We start from the raw sequence: 12,795 nt of genomic DNA, 5'->3' as shown, positions 1-12,795 counted from the left end.
CCTCCTCCCGAGTGCTAAGGTGATATAAGGATCTAGGAGGAGCTGGAATCGCCGGCACTCTACCAACGGAGCTACATCCTCAGCCTAACATATTTTAACAATTACAAAGAAAAATACTACAAGGCAGTGTCTACAATGAGATAGTGTATGTATTCAAAAGAACAAAGCATCCAACAGCTCTGGGTTGGAGATGGAATCAGTTTGCTAATCGGCTAACTTTAAAGTTGGCAGAGTCCGTGCTGGAATGAACTGAATTCCAATGCATGAGCGTGTGTGGTGACAAGTAACAGCAGCTGTGAATACACACATTTGTTTCCCCATCTCTGAACTTTTGTCGAACAATAAACCGCTTTCTGGTGATCTCTTGATCATACTTTTATTATTTTGCCTGTCTGAAAACCTTGCAAACCTACATATTCTGCTTTCCCTTTTTTTTTTAAATTCCATTTGTAATTTGTTTCTCTTTTCATATTTTACAACACACAGTCAAGAGAACCCATAAAGCAACTTGAGCATGTAGTTGTTTCTCCTACAAAACATCCTAATTTACCGACTGAATTTCTGCCTTCCACGGTCTTGCCTTTTTCTTTTTTTTGGTGTCTCCTTTTATTGATGGTTGCTCTCAGTGTCTGTGGTGCTGGTGTTATGTTGAAGAAGTGGTCTCCTGTGCCAATGCATTCAAGGCTACTTCCTACTTTCTTTTCTATCAGGGCCTTCCACAGTCTTAGAGCATGCCTATGATTCAGCTGAGGTCTTTGTAATGTTTCTTATTTGTGTCTTGGACCACATCAGGATGCCCTTAACCCCACATTCGGCTTTCAGCATTGTGACCTTGACCACGTATGTGGTTTCTAAAATTTCCTTCTCCTGTAGTTCTTCACTTCTTCTGAATTGCCTTTAATATTTACTTCATGCACAGAAAAACAGGCTTTTTCTCATATTGACTTCCAACAGCCTGTTCCTATTACACAATTTAAGATGGTTGATTTGTACAGTGGTAATGATAATGGCAACAATATTGAGGAATAGGTCTGAAGCTGATACAGTTTGAAAACAACCCCATGGCACAGATGAAACACCTGTGCCACAGAGAGTTGCCCAAGGTTACATTGGCAAGTATAAGATTCTAACCCAGTCTAAACTGTAGTCAGTGATCTTTATCTTTGCTAATTCTACTTCCAATGTCTATGTCTGGTGCTTCTGAAGCCACAATAGCTAATGGAAAGACAGTTCCAAGCCAAGAACTGGGGAAGAAAAGCCTGCATCTGAGATCAGCCCCGTCCTTAATCTCTTTGATTACATAAGCCCCGAGTTTCCAGTTTCCCCTTAAATCAAATCAAATTGGCTTTTTATTCCTAAAGACAGTGGTGGACTGCAGTGGGCTCAGATCATCATTTGACGACTGAGTGTTAAATTTCAAGAATTATAGGGGTGTGCTACCATGCTCAGCTTAATGGGCAGTTGGATATAAGCCCCACAGCCCCATGAAAAGAACCATGAAGAACGCATAATTGATAATTACACTAAGAGCATAGATATGATCTACAGTGTCAAATCAGCTAATGGAAAATTGTCTTGGGAAGCACCTAATCCTGGAAGAGTACAGCTGATGATTTAGATAACACTCTGTGGCTCCATCACACCTACTTTACATGTGCTGTCTGGTGGGTCTCAATTCAACAAGTGAAATCCCAAAAAACATTTCACTGATTGTCTTTTTTAATATCTAACTTTTATCTTATCTTGACCTGAGGGACATCATTACCTATAGATTATGTAATTTTCTGTACTAATTGATGCCTTATTAGCTGTGTCTTTTCATAATTTATAATATTTCCACCTTGGATTTATAAGTAGTTATATGTACTTAATGAAACACAGGAAGGTAGATGCTTTTCCATAAAAGTACTACATGACAATGTAAGGATTTAAGATTAAAAAAAGAAAAAGATTTACCAATCAAGTTCTGATTGACATAACATTTGGTAGACAGATGTCACTACAAATATTATGGGAACTATCAGGTCTGCTAGGGATCAACTTATATCTTCTATAGTATTCAGTATTTCCAAAATGAATAGGTAATATGGTAGCTCAGTACATTTTTTTTTAAAGCCCTTAATAGTTTTGTATGTTTGGGACACAGTTTATCTCCCAAAGTCTGATGTGCTAGAATATTGAACCCCAGTGTGGTGTCATAAGGTAGTGGAAATTTGAAGAGGTGAGGCCAATTGGAGGGAAGAACTGGCACTCTCGTGAATGGATTAATGTTCTCTCTCTGATAAGGGTCAGGGCTCCTGAGATTCGTGGAGTTCTCATGAGTGGACTGTTTTAACACGAGGCTGGAATCTCCCCTGGGGCTATTTACACCTGTACATTTCCTTTTACTTCTCTGCTATAATGTGATGTAGCTGGGAGACCCTCACAGGACATCGGTACTGAGTTGTTTGGACCTTCCATTCACTAGAATCATAAGCCAGATCAACCTCTCTTCTTTATATACTACTCAGTCTCTGGTGCTTTGTAACACCAAAACAAAACAGACAAAACAACAGTTTGCCTACTACCTAGAAATTGAATCTTCTTTCTAGAGTACAGAACTGTGTCTGAGCCAGAGGAAAACTTAACATGAATGAGTTTTCAGCGTAACATCATTAACTAATATCTAAGATTTTCCAGGTTAGAATCTATAAGAGGTAATGCTGTGTGCCTTTGTTAAGTGTATGGCATTGCAAGTGAACGAACCAAAGATCCTTGGTCTCATGGAGATTTTATTCTACAAGGAAGCATTGGGTAATAAGCAATGCACTGAGCAAACAAATTAGACTGCATATGAGAAATTAATGGGGTGTGTCAAATGGGAAATAGAGGAGGGCAAGGAAAATTGGAAGTGCACATGGAGGAGATGGGACAGGAGGCTATATTTCAATTATGGCACCAAGCAGAGACCTCATTAAAGGCAATATTTGAACAAAGCTTTGAAGAAATGAAGTAGCTTGCCACAAAGATATTGAGGAAAGGGCACTCCATGCAAAGCCCTGGAAACAGAAATACGCTAACATGCTCCAGGAAAGACAAATAGGGAAACATACAGTTGGAGCGAAATGACAAGTGTCTGAGTTCAGGGGAGCTAGCAGAGTACTTGATCAAATAACTTTCCAAATTCAAGCTCTTGTTAGGACTCTGACCTCTCTGAATTAGATAAAAGGACACTGGGGGAATTTTGAGTAGAGGACAAAACCTGCTTGATCATAAAACTGTAGGTGCTGGGCTTTGAACAGACATAAAGAGAGAAAGCAGGGGGAAACCAGGAGCTGCTGTAACAATACAGTTATGAGGCAATCATGGCGGCTTGATCCGTGTGGAGATTGTACAGATGATGATGAAGTCTGACTCTGATATATCCAGGTGGTAGAATTATGTCTCTGTATGGATTAGATGCAGGATATGACAGAAATTTTGGGGATGATTCAGATGTCCTAAGCCACTGCGAGGCTAGGCTTACAGCCAAGATGAGTCAGAATCAGCTATGGATGGAGCCATTTTGAGAAAGCATGGATAAAATCACGATCTCTTAAACATGTTAAATGTGAAATAATTGTTAGTCACACAAATCCAGAGATAAAATAAGAAGCTGAATTTGGATGTCTAATGGTGTGTGTGGGAGGGAGAAATCTTGATTTGGAGTGATGTGTAAACAGAGTCAATGATGTGTGAATCATCGAAACCACAAAGTTGAGACTGGAGAAAGAGCTCAGTGATTAAGACCATGTCCTGCACAACCCCAGAGGACTGGAGTTCAGATCCTAGCACCCATGTGACAAGCTGGAGTCCTGAGACAGTCTAGAACTCTAGCTCTATGGTATCTGACATCCTCTTCTGGGCTCTATTTGTCTACACAGATAGGTGCACTTGAACACACACATGTATAGACACCCACAAAGACACAGGCCGGGCACAAATAAATAAATAAAATAAACCTCATAATTACTAGTGGGGAAAAGGAAAGGAGAACAAAAGTGATGAGAGGATACAGAATAGTAAAGAGTGGTGACTATGATCAAGATCCATTATGTGCAAATGTGACAATATAAACAAACTCATTGTTATATTATATTATATTATATATGTAATATATATAATATAACATCATATTATAACTAACATGTGATAATAAACATTAAAAATAAGACTGGGTGATATTACAAGACAGGAAAGAGGGAAAAAAGAGGAAACTCAACAACTTCCTTGGATGCCACCATGAGGTGTAACTAACTGGCAAGGGCAAGTCACGGCGGGCACAGAATGAAGACACTATTGAGGTCGGCAAGCTGCTAAGCAATTATATGAAAGGAGAAGGAGATGTCAAATGTGTCCACTTCTTCTAGTAGCTCTGGTGATATAAGTACTCAGATTTGACCAGTGTATTTTATAATCTGCACACTGTGAGGAGAAGGGCCAAAGAAACCTGATTACTAAAAAAGAAAGGAAGAAACAAAGACAGAGAGGGATGAAGGGAGGGAGGAAAATATTTACAGCAAGAATAGACAAATACTTTAAGAGCCACTGCAGTGGGGGGAAAAACGTGGAGTAGTAGCTACTTGTGAGAGAACGGATTGAGAAGAAATACTATTTAGTTAATAAAAAGATAAATGCGTGTTCGTATGATGAAAGAATGTCTGGGTAATTAAAAATGGCTGTGTAGAAGTCACAGGAAGAATTGTTCATTTAGTCACCAAGTGGGAAGACTGACTAGATAGAGAATGGTAGTTCATTATGGCAAGTGTGAAGAAGAGACAAGTATGGATGGTAGGTAGGTGGGTAGATGGAAATCTAGAGAAATTCCCTACCCATTCCTTAAGTTCTTCAGTAAAATATTAAGGTCACCATCTGGGATGAGGAGATGTTGGAAGATGAATGAGAAGGAAGACAATAGAAAACCATATTCTAGAAGAACAGAGATGTACCTGAGGACCAATATAGAGCATGGCTGAAGTCAATACTATGGACTCATTTGAGGTCTATGGCCAAGAATTTAAACTTTGTCAGATGGTCATGTGTTGATGTTTTTAACCATGAGCAATTTGACAGATACATGCACAAAATAAGTGGGGAGTCATGTACCAATATTATGGTTGTAAGAATAGTTTCCTGCAGTTAATGAATGGTAACAGATTGGAAAGTGTGTGAAAAACATTGGTTGCCAGGGAGACTCACAAGAAGATATTCCAGGAGTAAGTGATTGAGGAGCTAGAAGCATAGAGAGGCTAGCATGATGATAGAGCATATATTTTCCTATTGAAATTACTAAGAATTAATAGAGTGGTACTAATATAGTAACAATGATCTACAAGTTGCATATGGTTGAAAACAAGGTGAAAGGAAGTAGATGAGCATAGCAAAAGACAATGGCACAACACTAATAAAATAATAACAAACTAATAAAAATAAATATCAATTATAATTATCAGTATTAGAGAGAAGTGTCAGAAACAGTCTGAAATTGGCAACAAGGACCAAGAAAATCTCTCATCTCACACTTAGAGCTGGTAGTACTTGAGATTTGGAAGAGAGGGAGTTGCGGTGGGTGTGGTCAGCTAACAGTGACAAGGGCCATAGGAGAACTAGAGTCCTCAAGGGAAAACTTCTTACATAAAAGTGTGAAAAATGAGAGGAACATTCAGAGAAGATAGAATTGTGTTGACAAAGGAAAGCTGGAGAAGAATGAGTGAAAAGTTGAGAGTCTCTTACACTGATTGACAAAAATAAAAGCCAGAATGAAATTAGTTCTATTCAAAACAGAAGTTCTATTCAAGGTCCAAGTGTACACGATGAGCCTGTGCTGGATATATAGTGTAGTGAATATAAGCAACTCTCTCCTGTCTTCCAAAGAGTCAAGGAGATTTAAGGGAAGTGGATATTATTTGTCTACACATCTCTTTAATAACTTCTCATGATGAGCTAGAATGTTTAGGGGGAAGGGTTAGAGTCAGTGCACAGGTGTAGATTTGACCCTATTGAAGGGAGGCTTACTCCAAGTGTCAGGCTAAGTCCTACCCCTGTTGGAAAAGTTGGCACCTCCAGAAAGGCTAGTTCCATTTACAACATACAAGAACAACCCACACAGCAACACTACAGCACTTACACCAGAGCTTATTTTAACAGTGGGGAGATGAATGGTAGTCATTTACACAGGCATCCCATCCAGCTCTGCTCTGAGAGGAGGGAGTCTTTGTTTCCCGCTGGTCTTAAAAGAGCCAGTGAAATCCCTGGGATTAAACTACCGGATAAAAATAATGCCATGGGAATGTTTTGCCCCGGATAAAAATCATACCGTTGTAAACTAACAGAGCCAAGTTAATCCGTTACACAGCTTCACCACTTTCATCCCAGCAAGTTTCCATCTCTTCTCACCCACCCATTTGTCTAAGCAACTAATTTACTACACATTTTTTTTTTGGTCCAGACATTGCAAAGCAATGGCAAAGAAATTAATTATGTTCCGCAGCTTCCAGATGCTTACATTCTAGTGAGGAAGAGAAACAATAATAAAAGTATTGCATTGGTGATGTGCTTTATGAGGTCAAAAGTTTCCCCAAGTATGTAATAAAGGGGCTAAAGTTTTAGCTATCCACTTATTGAGGTTATAGGAAACTAATCTTTTTATTCCCAAAGGACTAATATCACATTCTGCTCTTATCTAGGACCATTCCACCAGAGACATATGGTGACCGTAGCAGAATAAGGTTGCTACAGCATCAGGAAAAACCTTGAGATCACCAATTTCTCCAACAAGGTTCCCTTAAATATGAGGTCTTCTGTGTTCTGTGAAGAACACAAAGAAGCATTTTCAAATCACTGCAGACAGCTGCTGTGACAGACAGTGACATGTAACCCAGAGCATGTCTTGGCTCTCCCCACCTATGAGAGATGCCTGGCACTTCTGCAACTGTGCCTCCCTAGCCTTCTACACCAAGACCGGACTCTAATCCTGGAGATCCAGTTATTACAGATATACTCACTGCTACTTGGTGGTAAAAATAATCCATTGATATTTCGGGGTTTGCTGTGGTAAAAAATACAGCTGATCTTCACACAACCAAGAGGTTGGGTTTCCCAGAAGCATGAAATGCTGCAGTTTTGCTATGGAAAGGAAGTGGGAGAAAATACAATGTTTAGCTACTTTACAATAAATGCAGGCTGTCAGAACACAATGCAATGTGAAAAGGATAGCTTTAATGGCTGACTTAGAGTCATCCGTGTTTCCTACATTTTGCCCCCTCTAAACTTTTCTATTTAAAAGATAAAATGTTCTTTTATTTTGTACAAGTTTGGTTTGAACAAAGTGAAAAAACACTTAAATTGTTGGGGAGGAAGAATGATTTCTTCCCTACTTTGTTATAAAAGTTTTTTGCAACGATGAAGGTAAGAGTGTTTTAGTGAAAACGATCAATCATTTTACCTGCATTTCCATGTGTCTAAATCTGCAAAGAGGGTCTAAACATTTTCTCTCTCTCCATAATGAGCACACAGTGTCACTGCCAAGGGCTTCTTCACAGTGTCGGAATCGGCACTGAGAACCCTAAGAGATAAACAGTGCAGAAGACACTATATTAATGTTAGCGTTTAATAACAAAATGTTAACCAACTAAAGAAGAAAGAGTCTATAATATTGGAATCGTGAAAACATGCACTATCAATACAGGCTTAAATGACTAAGTTGTCACAAATCCATCTCTTTAGAATGAGAAAGTGATAAGAAAAGGCAATGATGAAACAGTAACAACACACCACAAGTTACTCTCAAAGTGATGCCCTTTGCATCCAGTGAGCCTGTAGATGTGAGGGCAGAGACTCCCTTCATTGCAATACAACAACAGGGAGGGTTTATTTCTCTTTCTGAAGAAAGCTTGGCAATGCACTAGTCACACTGAAGACAGTCTCTACCGACCACTAAGACTAGCAGTCTGTGGAGATGCTGCAAACTGTGTTGAGATCAAGAAAGTAAGTGGAATCTCAACTGTGTGATACTGTAAAAACTGCAGTAATTTCCGAATTACACATAACATGCATGTTTTATGTTCTTGATGTAAAAACAGTTGACTAAATATATTTACGCAAGTATTTTATATAAAAACCAGATTATGTATGGATTATATCAATGGCCTGCTATTGCTTTATTTTTGAATTCAACATTCTTTTATGCATATATTCACAGTTGGAAAAACTGTAGACCACTGTCTCATAGACAGGGGAATAGCAAACAATAACAACTCCATTGCATTCCTTTCTTTTTGACACACATTCTATGTCGTCTTTCTACTTCTCTAGTCACTTTCTTTTCCCTTCAAAGATGGAGTTTGTATTCTGAAAGCACAGGAGAATGAGCAGTGAGTTTGTGTTCAGGCAAACTGGTATTAACACCACAGCTCCATCACTTGTCAACAGCCACATGTTAACAATTAACTCATTTTCTCTTTTTACTCTTAAAAAAAAAACACAAACAAAACCAAAAAACCTCTCACAGTATATTGCAGAAACGATGTGAGGTGATGTATAATGGTTTCTAGATTCTGTCTAGTCATTTCCTTAGAAGGTATTATTCATCAGTCACTTGGGGATAAACAGAGAAAGAGACAAAACTCTGACAATCTGGAACAAAAAGTCTGTCATCCAAGAAGTCTTTGAAAAGTGACATGACAAAAGGGGGTTGAATTCTTGTGGCCAAAGAGTTTGACTCCAGGTTTCTAGCAGAGCTAAAAGATGCTTGACCAGACAGAGCATCTATCTTTCTTAAGCTCATTTGGGACGTGAGCAACAAAGGAGTTTCTACATTTATCCATTTTTTAAAATATCCATTAATTTCAAATCAGTTTCCCACTTAATATTATAACTGTGGTTGATTTGTTTATGCTACATTCTATCTCTCTTTACATAGTTAAATACTTGCTGTTACTCAGACTTCTGACAGGAAAAATGCAATAACTGTTTTAACTAATTTCAAAAAGGAAACAGACTATGTTCTTGATAGTAACCTGAATCCAACTATTTAATAATGTATGAATGAAGTCATATACAACAAAATAATGTGCTATATTATAAATATCATTATATAGTATACAGAATTAGGAATTTGATGTCTAAAAGAGACATAATATATGCAAAAATGTTATATGAAAACTGGCATGAAACTGACTATATACTTTAAGAATAGTTTTAAATATATCATAATTTTAAATTAACCCAAATTTCCCCACATAAAATCAAGATATCAAAAATACATAGGCTTTTACTTCAGAATTAAGGTATCTTTTTTATTGCTGTTTCTTCTTTCATTCTACTAAAAAGCTTAAGCATGTGCACTGTAAGTCGTACAATATTTACCTTTATGCATGTGGAATTAACAAAGAAATAGCAGTCATTCCCAACTTCTGCCATTTTCAATCTCGTGCTGCTAATCCAATGACTGTGTTTTATAAATATGTACAGATTGCAGGATCGCAAATATAAGAACTATCAGTGTGTAAGGGGAAATTGTTCTTTCTTTTCCACAGTCTTTCAGGCTATCAGTAGTATTCCTTTAAAACTGACCTCCGGTTGACAGTATATTACACAACAGCTAATTCTTAAATAAATTTAAATTAGAAGATACCTTCTCTAGCTTTGCAGAAATGTTGAAAGTGGTTACTAGTAATCACACAAACTCAAACTTCCAGAATTTTCCTCATTGTTACATAATCCATTGTTTGCTCATCATAAATGACCTCATATGCAACTGTAGCCTACTTCACCTACAGGAATATCTTCCTTACCCATTATATATCAAATATATTCAAACATTATCTGTAAATTTAACACTGTATTTTATTTTTCAGTGTATGGTTAAAGAAGAAACACAAATTCATATTTTCAAAATTAAAATTGGTAAGTATTTCATGAGGAAATAGCTATTTGTATATGTGATTTGGAAATGGAACCAAGATAAATATACTATCTATATTCCAAGAAAACATATACGATTATGTAAATATATACCTGGTGCTATATACACCGACTTAGGAAAAACCATAGCCAGATTGTAATAGTAATAAACATACATGAAAATAAAAAGGAGTACCTATTCATCCAGTGACTTGGTTCCATTTTCATCCATCATAAAAGGGGAATTAGCTTCATCTGATAGCAAAGGGTTCCAGCATCCTTGAAAACTAGGAGAATTTGTTGAAAACAAGGTGAAGCCTTCTGATTCCCAAAGGGAGACATTTCGATGAGCAGTGTTTAGTCTCCATCCAAGCATCCTCCCTATAAGAATAAGAATCTAGCAGAACTGAAGAATATTCACCATAGGATAGGCCACTTAGAAGTTGACTGGTACTGACTGATCACACTGGACCAAAGTATGTTTTTAAATGACTGCAGACTTTTAACTGAAATCTCAAATGATCAAGACAAACACAGATTTCCATTGAAATAAAATATGGCAAATTGCCTTAAATTTTTTGAGTGGATGGTCTAGAGTAATAATCTAGAACTAAACAATTTAGCAAAGGTTAGCTTGCTTATAACTGTAAAATAAAAGAAACGAGGCTGTGTTAGAAGTAAAAGAGGGGTAAAGGTTTGGCAAAGCCCTTGAAATTATTGATTAATATATAAACATAAGCCTCATCTTAGGGTTTGCCCTTCTCTCTAACTCTTGAACAGCAGCAAGGTGCTCATCTTAAGTCACAAGCTAGTCAGGGAAATTCCTCTAAGAAGTCTTCAAGCGTGCATCTCTTCCAGATGAATCCACGACTGAGTGTGAAGTTTCACTAGATGGCTTTCCAAGACTGGTATCAAACACTATTATTGCTGAATTAAGTGATTTCCCAGGGAAAGGGCTGAAAAATGCTTTTACCGCAGTTGCTGATGAGTAGCCCACATTCCACTAGACCTAGCAAAATCAGGTCAAAATCACAAAGGGATTTAAAAAAAAAAATTCTTTCATTGTGTAACACATTAGATGGGTATCTTCTGTTAGTCCTTGGAATACTCAGAACCTTTGACTTTCCCTTTTTAGTTCTTTCCTTTCATTTAGTTTTACTTTTCACTTGACTTATATCCTGTTGTGGATTTCATTTTTTACAGAAATCTATGATTCTACCTTTTTTTTTTTTCATTTCTTGTAATGAGAAGTGATAGGAAGTTTTGTCTTCAAAAGCAGACCCAGAAATCCCAGATTGTGTAGGCCAAGACAGACTCAGGCAGACTTTCTTTTTGGTGTGTGCTAGGTTACTAACGCATCAGAGAAGAAACATCTCTCAGTTATCCTGTAGTACCACTTTAAGGTCGGTGGCCAGGGGCCCCCCAACCAGCTCTCTATCTGAACTGGGGGAAGCTGATGGCTGCCATTCTTCTGAGTAACCTGATCCTGTGATGGTCTCCTGGTATGGATTCTTCTGTTTCTGTCAGAAGCCTTGTCCAGGCATTGAAGGAACCAAAATATTGCTGCCGGTCCTTTGAGGGAGAGGCTTAAAGCAGGTGGAATGTTTCTGGAAGATTATCTTTGCTAACACATGGCAGAATGTTGGATCTAGAATATTCTGTGGCAGTTTGGGAAGTGACAGTTGAGAGTTGGAAAGGTCATTTGATTGTCTGAGACCCAAGGGACAAGCTGTTGCTTAGGATTTCTCTAGAGTCTCAAAGAAATTATCAACTTCTTTGATTTTAAAGATTTTAAAAGGCTAAGGACTTTCCAGTTTCAATACCACAGAGCCAGAACCATGTGGGTAGTCTCTCCCCATTCCCAGCCTCTCACTTTCTTTTGTTTTGTGTAAAATTGTGTATGTTCACCTATGAAAAAAAGAATTACGTACCAGAAGGGAAAGATTGTAAAAGGGCCAACTTCTTCCTTCCTCCCTCCCTCCCTTGATTCTGAATGCAGCAACCATAAAACTGTGAACTTGTTTTTAGGGATACTTTATTCTTTTGAGAGTCCTCTGATTATAGATACTTCCAAGGGAAATAAGGTTATTTAATTTTTTTCTAAGTGCTTAAGTAAGTAAATTGCTGGGCAGTTGGATACGTGTTGATAAAGCAATTAGAGAAATATAAATTGGGTTGATGAAAAAGAATTATAGAAATAAAAATTGGCTTTTCCAGTTACCTAAGATTGTAAAGTCAAAAATCTCCCTATGATCTTAGGCTTCAGTGACATAGGTCTACTACTAGAATATACTTTTTTTTCTTATATAAGCACCAATTTTATTATTTATCATCTAATGTCGTTTTGGACAGTAAGTCAAGTGAAACAAGATGTTTTTAGCCCTGTAGTTGACTCAAGCCCTTTGTTGGATTACCAGGAAAAACTTGACAGCTGTTTCTTGGTATTTCTATGGTTTTGGATTTGTTTAAATTTTACTCATTGGGAAGGACACCAAATTATACACCGTTTGATGATTAATTCAAACAGAAGCTTAAAAAAAAAAATCCAGGTCTGTTCATTGTAGCGTTTGTCTTATGTTCTCCCTGGAAAATCAGGTTTTCTGTCTGCCTGTTAGGAAATGTCTGAAAGTTCTTTCTAAACTTCTCCGGGTTCACAATCCCTTACATTTCTTGAAGAAAAAGCAGACAAGTGAGTTTCAGGAGAAACGCGCGACACTAAAGTGATTCATCACTTATAACTGGATGTTAATTCCCGAAAATATCACCGTTACTAAGTTGTGGCCCAATACACAAAACCGGGCAACGGATCTTTTCGTTTATTTATTGGTCATCAAAACATAGGGGAATCACCCACGTGGAGGTGCCAGCTCTGCA

The 12,795-nt window shown here is 37.6% G+C and overlaps 1 protein-coding gene across 4 annotated transcripts in view; it reads right to left on the bottom strand.

Annotated features, from left to right (window-relative positions):
- The window catches only part of C18H12orf50 (chromosome 18 C12orf50 homolog), a 35,275-nt gene extending 22,488 nt beyond the window's left edge, over window positions 1-12,787 (bottom strand). The window contains exons 1-3 of one of the 4 annotated variants that reach the window (XM_076553842.1): window positions 10,118-12,787; window positions 7,463-7,582; window positions 7,023-7,143 (exon numbers count right to left, since the gene is read on the bottom strand). In XM_076553842.1, coding sequence (XP_076409957.1) covers window positions 7,023-7,143; window positions 7,463-7,474 — 133 coding nt within the window. In that variant the 5' untranslated portion in view covers window positions 7,475-7,582; window positions 10,118-12,787. Of the gene's footprint in view, window positions 1-7,022; window positions 7,144-7,462; window positions 7,583-9,384; window positions 9,746-10,117 lie in introns of those variants that run through there. The other 3 variants (XM_042263309.2, XM_076553841.1, XM_042263305.2) reach the window with 3 other exon arrangements.
- Window positions 12,788-12,795: the final 8 nt, after the last annotated feature.

The sequence above is a fragment of the Peromyscus maniculatus genome, chromosome 18, assembly GCF_049852395.1.
Source record: "Peromyscus maniculatus bairdii isolate BWxNUB_F1_BW_parent chromosome 18, HU_Pman_BW_mat_3.1, whole genome shotgun sequence".
NCBI classification, from domain to species: Eukaryota; Metazoa; Chordata; class Mammalia; order Rodentia; family Cricetidae; genus Peromyscus; species Peromyscus maniculatus.
Note: the sequence above shows the minus strand (reverse complement) of the source record. Positions and strands in the feature narration are given on the sequence as shown.